This window comes from Mastomys coucha, chromosome X (assembly GCF_008632895.1).
Source record: "Mastomys coucha isolate ucsf_1 chromosome X, UCSF_Mcou_1, whole genome shotgun sequence".
Lineage (NCBI taxonomy): Eukaryota > Metazoa > Chordata > Mammalia > Rodentia > Muridae > Mastomys > Mastomys coucha.
In genome coordinates this window covers 2,118,322-2,136,973 of record NC_045030.1, presented here as the reverse complement: position 1 = coordinate 2,136,973, position 18,652 = coordinate 2,118,322, and the positions used below count along the sequence as shown (strand labels likewise).

General features: G+C 50.1%; 3 protein-coding genes across 6 annotated transcripts; 1 reads left to right on the top strand and 2 right to left on the bottom strand.

Annotated features, from left to right (window-relative positions):
• Positions 1-364: 364 nt before the first annotated feature.
• Positions 365-8,324, top strand: Ccdc120 (coiled-coil domain containing 120). Its single transcript, XM_031388370.1, is given in 11 exon segments — positions 365-398; positions 401-450; positions 568-658; positions 796-929; positions 2,423-2,563; positions 2,902-3,187; positions 4,128-4,190; positions 4,476-4,650; positions 4,781-4,879; positions 5,897-6,811; positions 7,268-8,324. Coding segments are annotated over 11 exon segments (2,088 nt in total). The 5' UTR covers positions 365-379; the 3' UTR covers positions 7,383-8,324.
• A 646-nt stretch (positions 8,325-8,970) lies between these two features.
• Praf2 (PRA1 domain family member 2) lies at positions 8,971-11,549 on the bottom strand. Its single transcript, XM_031388242.1, has 3 exons — positions 11,292-11,549; positions 10,093-10,310; positions 8,971-9,767 (listed from the first exon to the last, which is right to left on the bottom strand). Exons 1-3 carry the CDS (start codon positions 11,468-11,470, stop codon positions 9,628-9,630), a joined length of 537 nt encoding a protein of 178 aa, XP_031244102.1. The 5' UTR covers positions 11,471-11,549; the 3' UTR covers positions 8,971-9,627.
• A 328-nt stretch (positions 11,550-11,877) lies between these two features.
• Positions 11,878-17,678, bottom strand: Wdr45 (WD repeat domain 45). 4 transcript variants are annotated; one of them, XM_031388123.1, is made up of 11 exons: positions 17,656-17,678; positions 15,936-16,007; positions 15,759-15,833; positions 15,566-15,670; positions 14,055-14,160; positions 13,804-13,898; positions 13,300-13,379; positions 12,978-13,186; positions 12,793-12,894; positions 12,570-12,715; positions 11,878-12,330 (listed from the first exon to the last, which is right to left on the bottom strand). In XM_031388123.1, exons 2-11 carry the CDS (start codon positions 15,988-15,990, stop codon positions 12,221-12,223), a joined length of 1,083 nt encoding a protein of 360 aa, XP_031243983.1. In that variant the 5' UTR covers positions 15,991-16,007; positions 17,656-17,678; the 3' UTR covers positions 11,878-12,220. The 4 variants fall into 4 exon arrangements, with proteins under 4 accessions (XP_031243983.1, XP_031243721.1, XP_031243893.1 ...); XM_031387861.1 differs by lacking the exon at positions 17,656-17,678 and adding an exon at positions 17,436-17,605; XM_031388033.1 differs by lacking the exon at positions 17,656-17,678 and adding an exon at positions 17,539-17,594.
• Between the last annotated feature and the right edge of the window lie 974 nt (positions 17,679-18,652).

The following is an 18,652-nucleotide window of genomic DNA, read 5'->3' as shown; positions in this document are numbered from 1 at the left end:
GCAAAGGCCCTAAAGCTTGATGGATAGGCCGAGGTACTCAAGAGGAAATTGGTGGAGTTGGAGCTGTTCCAGTAAGAGGGGTGGTCCTGGGCTCTGCCCTTTACTGGAGAATTATTTCACCTCTGTGTTCTTTGCACCCCTCATCTCAAAAGGAAAGTTAATAATGATGGACCTCCTGCCTGAGAGGTTTCAAAGATTCATTGTGACATAGCTGGTAGCTGTTCCAGGCACCCAAGGCTGCATAAGTGCTTACTGTCGTTATACCTAGTTGACTCTACTGTTAATTCTCTCCCTAGGTGAGACTCCTGGCTGTGGCCTATGGGCCTCTGAGGAGGCGTTGTAAGTCTGCCCAGCTTCCCACTTACTGTGTTAGCACTCAATGGGAAGGGAACCAAGGTACCAGGCCAAGCGGGTCCAGACATTGACAAAGAATCTGAGAGGCAAGGCCAGGTAGGCAGGTGGGGCCTGGATACTTTATATTCGCAGCTGAAACCCGGGGAGTGGAGCTGGGCTAGGGGTTCCATGGAGTCCGCTTCCTCAATGCCTCCTGCAATGTATCCCTGCCAGGCTTTATCCAGCCATCAGCCACAAGGTTCAAACAGTGCAAGGATGGAAGTCAAAGGTCAGCTGATCAGCTCGCCTACCTTCAATGCCCCAGGTCAGTGGCCGCTTCCACTTCCTACTGCCCCCTCCCTGGCCGGAGTCTCCCTGTGCCTGCTGGGGAGTGGTTGGCCCCTGGACCTGCAGTTGCTCCAGGATGGCCTAGCTGTCCTTACCTTTGCTCCCTCTGTGCAGCTGCCCTGTTTGGAGAGGCTACCCCACAGGTGAAGTCAGACCGTCTTCGAGGACTGCTTGACCGCCAGCGGGCCTTGCAAGAGGCCCTGAGCGTGAAACTTCAAGAGCTCAGGAAAGTGTGCCTGCAGGAGGCGGTGAGGGCATGGCCTCAGGGCTGTCATGCAGGAGGGGGTGAGGAGCCAGGGGACCTAGGCAGGCATACTGCAGTGATGGATGCCTAACCTCTTGTCTCGGCATTTAGTGGTTTTTCGTACATTGTGTATCCTCAAAATTTGACTTCGAGGTCTCAGAATCAATGAAATAATGGCGATCCAGAACCATAGTTACTTGCAAATAATTTAAAACCTCCCACCTCCCAAAAAGAACAACTGTTTCAAAAAGTGGGCAACAATGTTGCCAAACTTTATTATGGGCTCCTCTGTTCTTAGTAGTCTGTATCTTTAACCACTAAATTGTTGTCAGTCACTGTTTCCAAACCATCAGGTTCTTCCCAGGTCACTTGTTCTTCACAAAGAATTGAACCGTTCACACATTATCTTTTGTAGACTGACTTAACATTTCATGGTGCTGGCTAATAACGATTGAAGTAAAATTTCATGGTGCTGCCCTATCTCTATACTCTAAACACACTCTTGTTTTAAAGTAACTTCTGTCACAACCAGAGCCCACGAACAGGACAGATTACCATGAAAGGTTGTTAAAATAAAATATGGATTTAATTAAAAAAAAAGTGGGCAACAAAATCCATCCTGAACTGACATGGGGACCTTTTTCCCTTCCCTCCACTAGTCCTTCCCTCCATTCATTCATTCATCTGGTTTTTGAGACAAGGTCTCACTCTGTAGCCCAGGCTAGCTTAGACCTCACACTGTCGTCTCGGATAGTCTCTCACCCATGCCTCAGCCTCCTAAGAACTGGAATTTTAGGCATGGCCCACCACACCCGACTATAGTTCTGACTTTACCCTTCATAGTGTGAGTGCCCACATACTTTGCCTAAGCTAATAATGGGGTTCAGGGCTGGGGAAGTAGCTCAGTGGGCCATGGAAGTGTAAGGATTTGAGTTCATTCCATAGGACCCATGTAAAAAGGAAAAGCCAAGTGTGGTGGCTGAGCTTGTAAGTCTAGTGCTGAGGAAGTGACGGTCAGGTGGCCTTGCTGGGGCTTACTGACTGCTGACTAGCCTAATCAGCAAGTTCCAAGCTAGTGATAGAGGAGAGGGCGTGTGTGCTGGGGGACGTGGCATCCTAGGGAAAACATCCAGGATTGGCTTCTGGCCTACACAGATACACACACACACACACACACACACACACTTTAATTAGATTCAGAAAATGCAGCCACCGTATTACATCATAGGGACTAAGCTTTTAGAACTATAAAAACTAAGAACACGGGCTTCTAGTTTTCCAAGATTCCTATGCTCAATGGCCCAGAGACTTTGGCCACTGAAGGACTCAGAGTCTGCACATCATCCCCTGGGTGTTAGAGATCTTGAGAGGTGGAGACTTAATATGTATGGAATATTGAGCAGGGCTAAACTCCTTGGGAAGGCTAGTTTCTGACTCTTACTACTTGATGCCATCCCTCCAACTAACTCTCGGAGTCTCTGCCCGCATTCCTTCCAGGAGCTAACTGGTCAGCTGCCCCCTGAGTGCCCACTGGAGCCTGGTGAACGACCTCAGTTGGTACGCCGGAGGCCCCCTGCAGCACGTGCCTACCCTCCACCACACTCAAACCCAGCACACCACTCCCTGTGTCCTGCTGAGGTGAGCAAAATGGTGCTGGTGAGGGGCAGGGACAAGCGAGAGCAGGATGACAGTTATGGCCAGGAGGGGAAGAAGCTGAGGAGGGAAAGGATTTGAATAGGAGGGTTCCCCGTGCAGTATGGGAACCCAAGTCTATCAAGACAAGCTTCCCATTAGGAAGATACACAGGCCCAGCCCCTCATCCTGTCCCCTGAGGATGAATAAACTCCTTTCTTCAGCAAACAGGCCAGCCCCTAAAAAGGACAGGCTCCACTTCCTGTGTAGATGGGCTCTGCCAAGTTCCCATTACTCTGCCTAGTCATTATTTAGTTCTGTTCCTCCCCTTTTGGGTTGTGCAGGAACTGGCTCTTGAGGCCCTGGAGCGTGAGGTGTCAGTGCAGCAGCAGATCGCAGCTGCTGCCCGCCGCCTGGCCCTGGCCCCTGACCTCAACGGAGAACAGAGGCGGCGCAGGCGCCAGGTACAGGTTGATGCACTTCGAAGGCTGCATGAGCTGGAGGAGCAGCTCAGGGACTTCCGGGCCCGCCTTGGCCTCCCAGTGCTCCAGCCACTGCCACTGTCTGTAGGAGCACTAGTCAATGCCCAGGGTGTCTGCCTGGGTACACGCCTTGCTCAGCTCAGCCAAGGTAAGCCAAGTCCCAGCATCTCCCCAGTGAAAATAGGCCTGAGAGTGAACTGTGGCTAATGCATGTGGGTGTGGTGGAGTGCTGAGTGACCACTGAAGACAGAGTGGCCAGCAGGACTTAATGGTCTCACCCATCAAGGAGAGTTGCAATAACCTGACATGAGGTTAAGAGAGGGCTTGAACACTTGGCAACAGGAAGGTGAATACTCAAGGTTATGGTAGTCTTGAATTCAGGTAAAGGCTTTTAGGTGTGGTAGGCTTGAACCTAGCCTCCCTTAGCAGTCTAGGTCAGCATTCTACCATGGAGCTTCAGCCCTAGTTGTCTTTTTAATTTTAGTTTTTAAGGTTTAGTCATGTTTCTTTGCATGCATGTGCTCCTGCGTGTGTTTATGTTTACTGCATGCATGCAGGTGCTCGTGGAGGCCAGGGGCTTTAGAACCTTTGCAACTGGAGTTGTAGATTTGTGAGGTGCCTGGGGTGGGAACTGAAGCCAGGTCCTCTGCAAGGGTAACAAACGTTCCTAAGCACTGAGCCACCACTTCTCCAGCACCTTGTTTTCTTTTCCCTTTTTATTTTGAAAGAGTATTTTGGTAAGTTGCTCAGGCTGGCCTTGAACTAACTCCATAGTCCAGACTGGCCTTGAACTTGTGATAAACAGACACACACACACATACATGCACACGCACACATACACAGAGGCATATGTGCGCACACACACAAACACACACACACACACACACACACACACACACACACACCACTTCATGAAACCTCTTAGGTAGCTGGGATTATGCACCTGTGTCTGTCAAAGATGGGTTCTTGGGGAGGGGTGTGAGTCAGTGGTCATTAGGCAGGCTACACAGAGGTGCCTATATCCAGCAGTGTAAGAGGATAGGACCCAGACCTTGACTGATGGGTTGCTTCTCCATCTCTGCCTGTAGAGGATGTAGTTCTGCACTCGGAGAGCAGCTCCCTCTCAGAGTCAGGGGCCAGCCATGATAACGGTAACTATCCCCCTCCTGTGTCCTTTCAAAATAGCCTGTTTTGTCCAGCCTCTCCTATCGTAGCTCCCCTTTAGCCATGTCCCATGTTCCCATGTGTCCTTACTTTCTCCTGTCACTGCCTTCTCTGCCCCAGCCCCTACAGGTTGGCCTCTAATTACCTTTTTTGTCTTGCTTCATCCCTTAGCTTTCTCATCCCTGTCCTAGCACATGCCCCTCCCCTTTAAGCCTGTCCAGCCCCTTCAGGGCCCTCTCATTGAATTTTACCCTATTTTCTCTTCTACTCAGAGGAGCCTCATAGCTGCTTCCCTCTAACGGAGCGCCCCTCACCACCAAAAGCCTGGGACCAGTTTCGGGCAGCATCTGGGGGGAGCCCTGAGCGACGCGCCCCATGGAAACCTCCACCATCAGATATTTATGGGGACCTAAAGAGCCGGCGCAACTCTGTGGCCAGCCCCACCAGGTAAAGAGGAACCTGTTTTCCCCTTTCCCGGGACCAGGAGTGGGATCCTGAGCCTGGGTTGGCAGGAGGGCCTACTGGTGGGTCCAGTTTCTAACCTGGGTCCCGATGTGGGCCTGCCATCTCTGTCTAGCCCCACACGCTCGCTGCCCAGGAGTGCCTCCAGTTTTGAGGGGCGAAGTGTGCCTGCCACCCCTGTCCTCACCCGGGGCAGTGGCCCCCGGCTCTGCAAGTAAGGGGACTCTTGAGGGTGGGTCTGAATATCAGAGGAGGAAAACTTTAGTTCTAACTGTAGATGGTGAACCAAGAGATGTGGGACACGGTCAGCTGGCCTTTGAAAGGTGGAGAGAAGGCGGAGTGGGAATTGCAGGCAGAGGTGTGAAAGTGCGGGCTTTCCCGTGTTTTCTTGGATAAGTCATTTTTTTCTCTGAATCTTCGTCTCCTCATTTGTGGAGTGTAATATCTGCTTTTGAAAGACACAGGTACAGTGCATGTTGGGTAGCATGTACCAAATGCCTACTGTCTGCTAATAATCAATAGTGTTCATGGTGGATAGTAACTCCTTCATCCTAAGATTCCTCTGAGGAGATGCGATTGTTTGCATTTTATAAATGTAGAAACTGAAGCACAGAAAAGTTAATTAAGTAACCTGTGAGCAAATCGAAGTTCTGATGTTTAAACCCATGGAAAATTTCTGAATCTAGTGTCAGCCTCGAAGCACTATACTGTCTTTTTTCCTAAATGCTTACATGTCTATTTTTCCCATGCTGTGAACAAAAAGAAGCCTTGTGATTGGGGGAGGCCTATACATTCTGTGCATGGTGGGACAAGTGTTTGGGGATGGTTCATAGACATGATGGGTTAGATTAGTTCCAGGCATAAGGCCTAGGACTTCCTTCAGGAGGCAGCAAGGAGCTGCAAGGATAACCTTAGGGGAAGACTAGGAGCGCCTGGTAACAGAGCAATGCCTGGGTGTGCTTCCTTTGCAGGAGCATTTCCATAACCCTACGAGCTCCTACCCCATCCCTGTGTACGTTTCACACCCTGGGCTCCAGCTTTCTTGTGCGGGAGCGAACTTCACTGGCCCATTACATTACATGCACTACTTAGCAGTTACAGGAACACAACTTCTAATACTGGTCTCATTTTCGAGATAGTGGAGGCTCAGAAAGAGATGGGGCAGTCAGGGCACTCATCATCTGCCTTCTTTGTCTGATCCCACCCTTGTTACCTCACCTCTGCTCTCCAGACCCGAAGGCCTCCATTCTCGCCAGTGGTCCGGTAGTCAGGACTCCCAGATGGGCTTTCCTCGGCCTGACCCTGCTTCGGATCGGGCCTCCCTCTTCGCAGCTCGTACCCGCCGCAGCAATAGCTCTGAGGCCCTGCTGGTGGACCGTGCAGCTGCTGGGGGAGCTGGATCTCCACCTGCTCCGCTGGCTCCCCCTGCTGCTGGTCCCCCAGTTTGCAAGAGCAGTGAGGTGCTGTACGAGCGCCCACAACCTGTCCCTTCCTTCTCTTCCCGTACCACTGGCCCCCCAGACCCTCCTCGGGCTGCCAGGCCTAGCTCAGCTGCCCCTGCATCCCGTGGGCCCCCCCGGCTCCCACCTGTGTGTGGAGATTTCCTCTTGGACTATCCATTGGACCGAGGCTTGCCCCGCGGTAGTGGCGGGGCAGGTTGGGGGGAGCTGCTGCCTGCTCCTGAGGTCCCAGGACCCCTTTCCCGCAGAGATGGGCTTCTTGCCATGCTCCCAGGTCCTCCACCCATATATGCAGCTGATGGCAGCAGCCCCCTCCTCCGCAGCAAGGACCCCAACACCCGTGCCATCCGTTCCAAGCCCTGTGGCTTGCCCCCAGAAGCTGTGGAGGGTCTGGAAGTGCATCCAAACCCATTACTCTGGATGCCCCCACCCACTCGGTTACCTCCAGCTGGTGAGCGAGGTGGCCACAAGAACCTTGCCCTGGAGGGGCTGCGGGACTGGTACATCCGGAACTCGGGACTGGCCGTTGGTCCCCAGCGCAGGCCAATGCTTCCGCACGTGGGGCCAACACACACACCCTTCCTCCATGCCCGCTGCTATGAGGTGGGCCAGTCACTCTATGGCCCTCCCAGCCAGGCACCGCTCCCGCACTCCAGGAGTTTTACAGCGCCCCCTGTCTCTGGCAGGTATGGGGGTGCTTTTACTGATGGGTAGGGGTATTGATTCGGATGCTGAAGGTATCCTGACCAGGGAGCAGGGACCACAAGGCAATGAGATGTAGTCTTGGCATGGAGTCACTATCAGACATAACTTATATTAATCCTTGGGGTCCTGGTGAGGAGGATCTTGGGTGTCGGGAGCAGTTCTTTCCCAAGCTTTAGGAGGGGTTTTCTGTTCTCCCTAGTGGATGGCGGCTGGCAGTGAGCCTTGAAGTCAGGGTGCTGGGTGGAAGGGACTTGTGCCCTCCCTGGCTTTCTCTTCCAAGCTTATCCCATGCTTGAGAGCCTGAAGGTGCTGTCCTGTACCTGTCTCCACCTCTTTAACAGCTTCTTTCCCTCTCTCTGTGTGTGTCCTATCCGTGTTTTCCTCTCTTATTGTGTCTTCCCTACCTGTCTTCCGGATTCCTGCTGTCCTTTCTAAAGATACTACACGGATTTCCTGTATCCCCCGGAGCTGAGCGCTCGTTTAAGTGACCTGACGCTAGAGGGGGAGCAGTCTTCCAGTTCTGATACCCAGACCCCAGGGACACTGGTCTGACCCTAAGCCCTGGGTCGGTCTGGACAAACTCCAGTCTGAGGAGCACACAGTCAACCTCGCTGAGCTCTGAGATGTGGTTGCTCTTGGTCCTGAGGGACAACTGCCTGATCTCACAGGACCCCTGGCTTCTTTTTGGCCCAGGAAGATGTCTGATACCCCTGCTTCTCTTCTCATCCTGTGCTGGGGGGACTGGAGGGCCCCAGCTAGCTTCAAAGAGGGGGATAATGGTGTGGGGACTCTGCCCCTTCCTCCATTTCTGTTTACAGTTTGTGATTTAGTATTCACTGTCTTTGCCCAACACTAGGTGTTTTATAAAAGGGAAACTGTGAGCTCATTCCTGGTTGGGTTCATTCCTGTCCCCATACCCAGTCTGTTCCATTCCAGAACCACCACCATGCCTCAACAAAATGGACCATATAGAGTCTCGGGGCTGGGAGACCACTGGGAACAGAACTCCCTGCCTCCTCCCACTAGAGTCCTTGAGCAGATGGGCTTCTGTCCACATTTGGAAGGATGGAAGTCTAAGTGGGGTACCTGAAGAAGCTATGTCTCTGTCTCTGCCCATAAGCCTCTGTGCTGACCTTCCGCAATCAGAAGGCCATACAAGAGGTTGTCAAGAAACAGAGCCATTTGAGTATGTTGCATCCTGGGATGCTGCAGTGGTTAAACCTGGCAACTAGTACATGCCAGTAAAACCCTCAGGTGACATCTGGCCATGGGTCACAGGCCATATCATATCCTCCTTGGCATTCCTTCTATTTACCACTTTTTAAACAAATCCACATAAGCTGTGTTTTCTATATTGTCTGTGACTTTCTGGAGCTGGGGGTTCCCCTACCCCCTTTACCTGGTGTTTAAATTTTTCTTTTTGTACCAATGGATCTGGGCCCAAGACACTACTCACACTGGAAGGGGATTTCTATAATAAATGTATAAACTGAACTTGATTCTGTGTCTGCTTTACACCTCTAGTTAAGTCTGTGTGTGTGTGTGTGTGTGTGTGTGTGTGTGTGTGTGTATGAATGGCCAAGAACTCAGTGTGTAGCCCTAGCTTGCCTGGAACTTAGTATGTATGTGCACTCACTGGTCTTGTACTCAAGAGATCCACCTGTACTGGAATAAAGGACATGTACAACCATGCCTAGCCAGAAAAAAATGTACTTATGGGAAGAAAACCAACTGAAAATAGCTTATAATAGTGCCATGTTATGTTTCCTTGAAATAGATTGTATGTAGCTAGGGCTGGCCACAACTCCTAGTCCTTCTGCCTCAGCCTCCCCAGAGCTGGGATTACATGTGCCACCATGTCCAGCTGTCATGTTTTGACTTCCCTCACTTTATGGGATGGGGCAATTTCTTTGCCTCCCTGCGCTTATATCCCTAGCCCACTTATAACAAGAGACAATCCAAAATGATAGTACACACTGTGTCCCTCTGTTTTAACTAATTCAGAAATAGCAATGAGGACCAGAGTAGTCACTATTTCAGCACCTATACATAAACTAGGCCAGGTAGTATCCAGCAGAACTGAAGACAGCCACTGGATTGTTCATTGAAAGGTACAAAGACTTCACACAGGAGGCCAAGCTAGTTTGAGATTCAAAGGCTTTATTGTTGTAGCAACACTATTATATATGCCCCATTCCCAGTTGGGGCTATCCCTCGACAGCCCCACACATTGGTCCTTGATACTGAGAACATTGGGAGGGAGGGAGAGAACTTCTAAACAGTTGGAGGGAAGCGATGGAGACTGCTGAGGGCTAGGGTCATCTGAGTTTAAGGGCTCAGTGTGGTCAGGGCTGAGGACTCTTGGACTTAGGCTCAAGATTTGGCCAGGTCAAGTTGTATGGGGTCTGAAAAATCTTTAGAGCTCAAGATTTGAGAATGTCTTGCCTTAGGGCCTAGCTTTGGAGTATGGAAGACCAGTGAGTCCCACATTTGGGTCAGGGGAGTATCTTGGGGTCTAGTTTTGAGATTGGCCACAAATGCTCTGGCTTAAAAATCCTGTTTCAAGACTGGATGTAAGTGACTGAATCTCAAATTCAGGACGAGGAAGGCTTTGGTCCCTAGGTAACAGGGGTTGGAGGCTAAGAGATGACTAGTTTGGGGCTGCAGTGAGCAGTCACAAGTGTCTCTTTTTGGACAGGCGAGAGGGCTCTAGGCGCCTATTTTAATGACTAGGAAAAGGTTTGGTCTTGGGTATGGGACGGGGGTCCTCTAGATCCAGGGTGTAGTTGCCAGGGTCCTAGGATCCAGCTTCCTGCTCCTGTCCCAGTGCCTCTAGAAGCAATCCCATTGGCGTCCGCTTTAGACCGATGCTCTCGATCTTGTTCTCAATCTTGTTTTTAAGGTTTCTCAGGCGCAGTGAAGCATGAAGCAGGATCACTGTGGGTGATACCAAGAAATGGGAATTCACCCAGAGGCAGGCTGATTGAGTGGTGAATTCTCAAAGCCTGCTTTGGGGGTGTGACCAGGAAGGACATCCCAGTAAATTGGGACTTGGACAGTTTAAGGCACTTAACCCTGGAAGACCCACAAAGGTAATAGAGGGATGCTCCCAAAGGAGCAAAGCCAAAGAAGACACACTTAATGAAAGTATGACTGTCCTCCAGGGTTTCTAGTCCCCTCTTAGCTCAGAAACCAGTGCCAGGCAGGCCTGATGTTCAAGGATGAGCTGGCCATCTTCCCCAGCTATAGCAGAGAGACTCACAAAGCACAGGCACTGTGATGCAGAGCAGGTAGATGAAAGCGCCGCCCACGGCCCAGAGAATGAAGAGGCTAATGGCAAGTACTGCAGCCAGGCAGGCAGCAGGGTGGCTGCGACGGCAGCGACGCACAGCTGCATGGGTTTCAGCAGCCCACACCAGCACCCCGAGGGCCACCACTACTACCAGTGCGCTCAGTAGGGTGTGCAGTGGACGAATGTACCTGCAGGAACAAGAGCACTCAGCTAGCCTCAGTGTACACCCAATCCTGGACCCCAAGAGTTTTGTTCCCTGTCTCCAGAATTAGCATCCCAGCATCGTCTCACCAGGCCCCTCTCCAACAAGTCCACCCCACAGCAATTCATGTGGACTCTTAATTCCTCGGTACTACAATGCTACCAAACCCTTACATCCTGCTAGAGGTCCTAGGCTCCCAACACTTCTCTGGTCTTTGACTTTAAACCTGCAGGATTTCTTTCTAGTATTCCTACATCTGCTTCCACATTCCTCTACTTTGACTTTAACCTCAGCAGATCTCCCATCCGGGCCTGCAGTCAGACGTAGGCACCTTTCAGGTGTCATCTCCTTCAAAAGGTCCCCACTACCCTATTTTTTCATAGAGCCACCCGCACCCAGTTGCCTCAACGGACTTGTTCTTGGTTTCAGTCCTACTCTTAACAACCTGCCCAAGTCCCTCTGTTCAAAGAGCGTCTGTCTTTGGCCTCAAGCTTCTCAGCTGTGGGTGTTCCCTCTGGGCCCAATATGAGCAGATTCTCTACCAGCACCCTTTCCAAACCCTGTCTTTACTACACCTCCACCTCTGTCTTAACCCTCCCAGGGCTCCCATAATCTGCCTTATCACTCATACCGCTGAACCTCTTAGGTACTCTCACATCCCCTATCAGTCCTTCCTTAAGTCCAGAGTTCACTTCCTAGCCCACATTCCTCTTCAGCTCTCCTCCCCTTTCTACCCTGGTCTTGTGTCTTTCCTCCCGACACCTCCCCCATCCCACCTCCATGACCCTCCTAACAAAGATCTGCCTCCTTCAAATTTTCCCACCCATGCCTCCCAGACCTTTATATTCTCCCGAACTCACACTACTCAGTCTAGTATTTCCCTTAGATACCCCTCATCCTCCAAGACCCGCAAGTCCACCCTGCGTCCCACTAGTATCTTCAGTCAATCGCTACCTCCCTCCCTCACCCGGCCAGAGCAAGACTGATGCCAAAGCAGAGAAGGTAATTGGTTTGGTAGTAGAGGAGGTTGTTGATGACGCGGTGACACCATCGCTGTGGATCGCCTGGATCAGGAGCCGCCAGACGCGCAGACCCCAGGACAAAGTCGTCTAGGGTGCGCAGCGGTGGCAGCCGCACCTCCGACATCCTGCGGGTTGCTGGACCAGCCCGAAGGGCGGCGAGACTACAACACCCAGTTATCACTCACAGCACCGCGAGGCACATTGGGAAATGGAGTCTACGGAGGCGACGACTAGCAACGTAAGCATACTGCGCAGCTGCAAGCAGGAACGTGACCAGAAACTACCAACTCTGGTAGCAGAGACTGCTGGGAAACCAAGCTCCGCCACGCGGCGAGCAGCTCAAAACTCTAACTTCTTTTTACCCCTGGGTGGGGCACCACGCCGGGACTGTGCAGGCTGTGCAGTCTCAACACTGTTGACTCAACACTGAACTTGCTAAAAATAGGAAGTCAGATCCCAAGCTGGTTTCCACTTCCTGACAGGATCCTAGGTCACATTGCTCCTGGAAAAGTATGCCCCACCCTTGAGGTCAAGTCATAAATGCCATTCAAAGGCCTTTTTTTATTCATATACATCACAGAGACTATCCCCTGGTAACAATTATTTTTTAAATCCTTAGGTTGGATTAGTATAATCCCTTTGGGTCCCTGGTGTTTTCCAGACTAGGAGGCCCAGGGACAGACTAGGCTGTCCTCTGGCCTTTAGCACTCAGTCACAAAAAGTGCTTGTGGAAGTGAGCTGTTTATTTAGACACAGCTGTGTTTGAATGCAGAGTAAAAGGCTCATTTATGCTTGCTGGCTGGTTCAACACCCTCAAGACTCAGTTCGGCCGGCCATCGGCTACTGTACGTTCCTAGTGCAGCTGCAGGACTCTTTAAAAGTCATCATCATCACAGATGTCAAGATAAACGTCAAAGGCCTCTCTGTTGCAGTTTCCATCAGGAGTGAAGACATATTTGTGGAAGGTTCCATCTACGCAGATGGCTGGGAAGGATTGAGGTGTTGTGAAAGGTTAGATGCCCAGCTACATACATACCCCAATCCACTCGGGTGTCTCATGGTCTAACTCCAGGCCCCTGCCCAAGTGCCAAACCCCTTACTAATGAGGTGTCATGTTCCAGTTTCCTCCAGCTCTGATAGCCCTTAAATTCTTTTGGGGGGGGTGTAGTCCTTTACCCACTTAGTCAAAAAAAAAAAAAATCAAAGGGGCTGCTGTCACTCACCAATTACAGAATTGACATTCTTGGAAGTATTTCGACCAAAGGCGCAGATGCATGCGGACTCAGCAGGCACAGTAAAGCTGGCCAGGCTCCACTGAGAGTCCACGTATTGCCCAATCATAGGTCCCACTTTGCCCACACGAGCCAGCCTGTAGGCAGCATTTGTTAAGTCCAGGTATGGCACATGGCCAGAGGGATTGGGACAAGATAGAGTGAAGATACTCACGCAGAGCGGCGGTTAAGGCGGGTGTCTTTAAGAGCAAAGATATGGACAGTGCCCTTGTCACTGGAAGCACAGAGGAAGGAGGAGTCGTGGCTGAAGTTAATGCTGCAAGACAGACCCGTAATGTCGTCCAACATGATGACTTGTGCTGAAAGATAACCAGCCCACCACACATATCCTATGCTCACCAGTAGAGGGTGGCAGGGTCAGTGCCTCTTCGAAGCTCTACTAGCTTTTCCTTGGACTGGGTATCAAAAAGACGAATAAGGGTACCCTTCTGGGAGGCTGACGCCACTACAGTGCCTGGCTGGTTCAGGGACACACAGGCCACATCACTCTGATGTGCATTGATAGTGAATGGAGCTGATGAAGTGCCAGGCTTTGTGCTTGCCAGATCCTGGAGTAGGAGGGAGCAGTTTGGGCTTGGGAGTGATAGCGGAGGAGGGACCACATGTTCACAAAGAAAGGCACATCACCCAGCTCTCCACTCTTGCCCACTGGATGGCTCACCACAAGTTGCAGACTTCCACACTTGTGTCCAGGAAAGACAAGTAGCTGCTTCTCCAGGCTCGGGCAGAGGTCACACAGCCCTAAGTTGTAAGGATGAAGTGGGGATGGGCAAGGGAAGGAGAGGCCAGGGCAAAGTTGAGTCTCAGAATGGACAGAGCTGGATGAGGGAGGGCCAGATTTAACCCTCTGTGGCATGGTACCCATAGCAACTTCACAGGGGTAGGCTTTGCAATAAGCTCTATTCTCTACAGTCTGAACAGATTCTAAGCTGCTAGGAGATACTTGAAGGCCCAGGGCTTGTGGACACACCTACCCATGTTCTCAGTGTTTTCTGCTGTCACATGGGGCAGGACTGGGGGTAGGGCAGAGGAACTAACTGTGGGACTGAAAGGGCAAAGAGCCTCTCCCCGAGCATGTCAGTATGTGCCCCTTCTTTATCTCCTCATCTCCTTGCCTCTTCCACAGCCTCACATTCTTACACCTGCATTATCTGGATCTTCTCACCCTTAGGGTTGTCCCGAGTGTCAAACTCAAAGAGCTTTCGAGGATTGTCAGGGAAGGAGTACACATAGATGCGGTTCCTCAGCACAATCACTATCCTGTAGACATCACACAGAACACAGGGCCATAAGGACAGGGCAACTGCCAGGTGAAGAGGCAGTGGCCGGTGGCAGGGGGTGGGTGTGGGGAGGTTACCTTACTTGCTGTGGGAACTTCCTGCCCCCGCCCCTGTCCCCAGTCTTCATCAAGCTCACTTGTCATGGCGCATGCGCACAGCCAGCACTGGCTTGGTAAAGGTGAACTCCAGCACCAGTTTGTCCTTGGAGTCCTTGCCTTCTCGGGCATCGTCCCAGATCAGCACTGCCAGGCAGATGGGTGGGTTGGCAAGACCAAGGTTTAGGGTAAAAGGCAGACTGGGTGACACACGCCCATTGCTACTCCTCATGGGACCTCAACCACTTGCTTCAGCTTTCACGAAATATTCAATGTGCGCTTCACACAGCACGACCACTTATGGACCAGGTCTCTGATAAAGCACATTCTAGAACAGCTATATTATTTGGAGGTAAGGAAATCAAGGCTCAAATGACCTGAATGTGGCAAGAACTTTACAGCTCAAGAACAGTTAAAGGGTTCATACTCAGTCTTTAGAATCCAGTCTATAACCTTAGGAGATTTCTGTGATGAATTCTAGGGTTCTGTGACTCACCCATGACAACTCTTGCCAGGTCTTGGTGGGATCAATAAGAAAATAAAAAAGACCTTAAAACAAGATGGCACTTGAGATTCACACCAAGAGGGTATAAGAGAGACAGCTCCAAAATCTGAATCCCTATTAATTGTGTAATCGTGGATAAGTCCATTAACCGAGCCTCAGTTTTCTCATCAATAAAAATGAAGACAGGGAGGCTGGGAGTATGGCTTAGTGAAAGAACATGTGCAAAAGGCCAGGGTTCCATCCACAGCATGAAAAGGAAGAACGGCTAAGAGTGTTTCCTACCATACAGAATGAGCAGGGGATGGTGGGGAACATCTTTAATCCCAGGAAGCAGAGGCAGAAAGACCTCTGTGAGTTTGCGTTCAGCCTGGTCTATGTAGTGAGTTCCAGGACAGTCAGGTATGTAGTGAGTTCCAGGACAGTCAGGGTTATGTAGAAAGACCCTGTCTCAAAAAGCCCCACATCACCAAAAAAATAAAAAAAGAAAATGAAAATCCCCACAAAACAAAAGGCGCTAACACGAGCCTGTAATTAATTGGAGATAGACTGACTCAAGGTCATACCTGACTACACCAAGACCTTGTCTAAATTAACATATGTTTGTGTGCTAAGTACTTAGAATAACTAGTCACAAGACCTAGTCTCAAATTAACATATGTTTTTGTCAAAGTACTTAAAATAACTAGCAGTAAGTGCCCCATGGTTAAGAACTTCGCAAATAGGAGATTGGCAGTAAGAGGCTTCGCTGTTTTGATAATGCTGGAGATGGGACTCAGGACCTTGTACATACCAGACAAGTGTTCTAACACTGAGCTATACCTCCAGCCCCAATAGCACTCTGAGTTTGAGACCAGCCTGGTCTAGAAGAACTAGTAAGACCCTGCCTCAAAAAATACAAAAGAGACCAAATGTTTTAAGCAGTAAGATCCATGACTTCCAAACAGTGCCTCACAGTGGGACTCTGAAACAACTTTATCTGCCAGTGCCTCAGGGTAGGAAGTGAGGAATTTGAGGAATCTGGGTCAAGTACAGGATGAAAGCTCTTACCTGAGATCTCTGAGAACTTGGGGCTGCTACCACCGCCCACCAGGGCCAGCAGGTTGGATCGGTGCAGCATCTCTACCAGGCCCACGCTGCCTACCTGCTCATGGTCTGGATAGGGACCAGGGTGTCAGGAGAGGTAGATGTCAATGCCCACATCAGCCCTTCTGCCCACTGCCCCACCGCTACAGTCACTTACCAAGATGCCCCTTCTCCATCAGTGGCTCCACATTGTAGATCCGTACACCTGTCTCCATGGCACAGCAAAAGCAGCCTGGGGATGGAAGAAATCAGTCTGATTCTGTATTCTGAGGCTCATAGTCATCCCTGACCCTTCGTTTCCTTCTTTCTCACAAAGGCACAATCATAAGCTTACTTTGATCTTGGTTGAAATGTAGGCTGGTCACACCTCGAAGTGGCTGCTGAGTCATGGTTCAGGATTGCCTTCCTAGGCACAAAGAAAGACAGCATTGTGAAGAGTTCCCCAGTGTCCTCTCTTAAGTCCTACAACTTCTGTCCCCCAAATGATTCCTTCTTCCTCACCACTTGGTCTATTTTGTTTTTGGTCTTGCTATGTAGCCCTGGCTGTTCTGGTACTCCCTACGTAGCACAGGCTGGCCTTCAATTCCCAGCAGTCCTGCAGCCTCCACTTCCTGAGGGATGGGAGTATAGGCGTGTGCCACCACACCTGGCTTCCTCCCCATTTTGATACTTTTCTTTGCCAGACTGCAAAAAACAAAAACAAGTGGAGGATACCTCAGAGTATCTGTTTGAACCAAGACCACAGGCAGAACTGATCCCAGCCTACAATGACATAGACTCAAAACGGCCACAAACACCAACCCGTACTGAACCCATCAGGAAGTAATGGGGTAGGGGATAGCCCATGATACCTCCTCCTCCCTCCCAGCCATTCTTGGCTCTAGCATCTGATATGACCTCAAACCTCCTTCTACAAGCTTTTCATCTTCACACCGGCACCCAACTCCACCTGTTAGTAAATAGTGGAATAAGAGCTAAGTTTTCCTGTATCTTCATGAGACAGCTTTCTAACTTCATCTGGAGGTTTATTTGTCTCCAGGGCATCTCATTTACATTCTCCCAGGGCAACATACTTTCCCCAAACCCTTCCCTCATATTGCTAACTCTGATCACAAAGGCAAGCCTGAGAACCCCCTCCACTCCCTCTACTTAAGTCCTAAAGACCAATCCACACCCCACCCCGCCCAAGAGACATTCCCCAGACATTCTAAATTCTTCCCATTTGACACATTCCAATCCCTATACTATCTACCCATGACCCCAGAGCTGACCCAAAGTTACCCATGAACCCCCATCCCCCTAAAGTTTGTCCCTTTTGTCTCCAAGCTATCTCCTGAAGGTTCTGCCCTAGGGCACTGCTACTCTCTAAAGACCTTCAACTCAGCAAAACACCCCCCACCAAAAAACAAACAAACAAAAAAAAACAAATCCTGCCTAGGAAACCTCAACCTACCAATGCCACTTCTGTCTCCCAGCCCTAAATATTCCTGCCCTAGAAACCTCAGCCTTTTTAAAAACCCCATCACTTCCAAGACCTCTCTTCAGGCACACTTCCTACCTATTATCTAAGATATCAAATCTACTTTTCTGGTGTAAATCCTAGGTCTTGCTTCTACATGAGCCATACTTTGGAGAGCACCAGCTTCCATGAGCCCTTTTTAAATCTCTGCTCCAAATGCCCACACTAACCAAGAACCCTAATTGAAACACCTCGCCCTCTCCCCAAAGTCATGTTCCTTTCCATGACAGCACCGACTCAAGCCCCCATATCCCCAGCCATCCATCACCTGTCAAGACCTCTAGTAGAAACACCCAACCCATAACCGTAACCAACCCTTGGATCTTGCTCCAGATGCACGTCGCTTTAGCCGATTTGATCAACCCTCCCCCGACCCGTGCCCTAGACGTTGGTGCCGCCTGCGGCACGAATTTCTGACCTCCCGGGCTTTGGTGCCGGGCTCTGCTGTTTACATCAGGTCTTACTTCCGGAGGAGGGAGTCTGTGACCGGAAGTGACTCATTCTGGGCAGAAAATCCAACCATGGCTTTTCTCACCCACTTGGCGGATCTGTGTAGCATCCTGAGTAGTAGAGTCGTCCGAGGGAAGTTCCGGAAGGAGAAAGAGGATAGAGTAGGTGACGGAGGCACAAGAGACTGCCCAAAGGCAGGGCAATCTGAGAGAACCCGGGAGAGAGCTTGCTCCTCCCTAAACAGAAGCGGGTCAAGCTTTGAACTCGTTAACCCACCGGAGATAGAAGGGTAAACCTCCCAGGCTAACGAGTCCTGAGTTGAGCTAGAGTGGCTGTTCAATGTTTGTTTACTTTGTGCCTCTGGAAGCTCCTGGCTGGAAGATAAAAGATCTTGAAAGTTGAGATTGTTTTGGGCGGAGGAGAGAGAGGAGTGGAATTTTACTTTCTTTTCCCTACCCCATTTACGAATAGATACTTTGCAAAAAGATACATTTTACAAAGAGCTCTCTACAAAAAGATACTTTTTTTATGGTAAAATGTCTGAGTACTCCAGGTCGCTCCTAGTGCTTGGCTAGGAAGAGGTAAGAGGAACAGTTCAAGATTATCTTGGGCTATATGAGATCCTGTCTTTTAACAAAAGGTGCTTACATGGAAACACAAAAGACCCCAAATTACACGTTGGGAATATTAGAGCTTTGAGTGCAATATGCACGACAGTTGTAAGAAATAATAAACCAGTCGGTACTGGTTGTTGAAACAAGATCGGAGGGTTTGTGCCATCCTGGGTTACAAAAAAAAAAAAAGTCAATAAGGAAAAAAGGAATGGCGGACTACCTTGCATTTACCATAATCAGGGCTATATAGTTAAGACCCTGGTTTTGTCTGTTTATTTTTAATGTCTTATTTTTTGTATTCTTTAGTTCTTGTTTTATTTTATGTACATTGGTGTTTTTGCCTGCATGTATGCCTGTGTGAGTGTCAGGTGCCTTGGAACTGAGGTTCCAAGCTGTGAGCTGTCATGTGGGTGCTGGGAATTGAACCCAGGTTCTCTGGAAGAGTAGTTAGTAGAGTCTTTTTTCCTT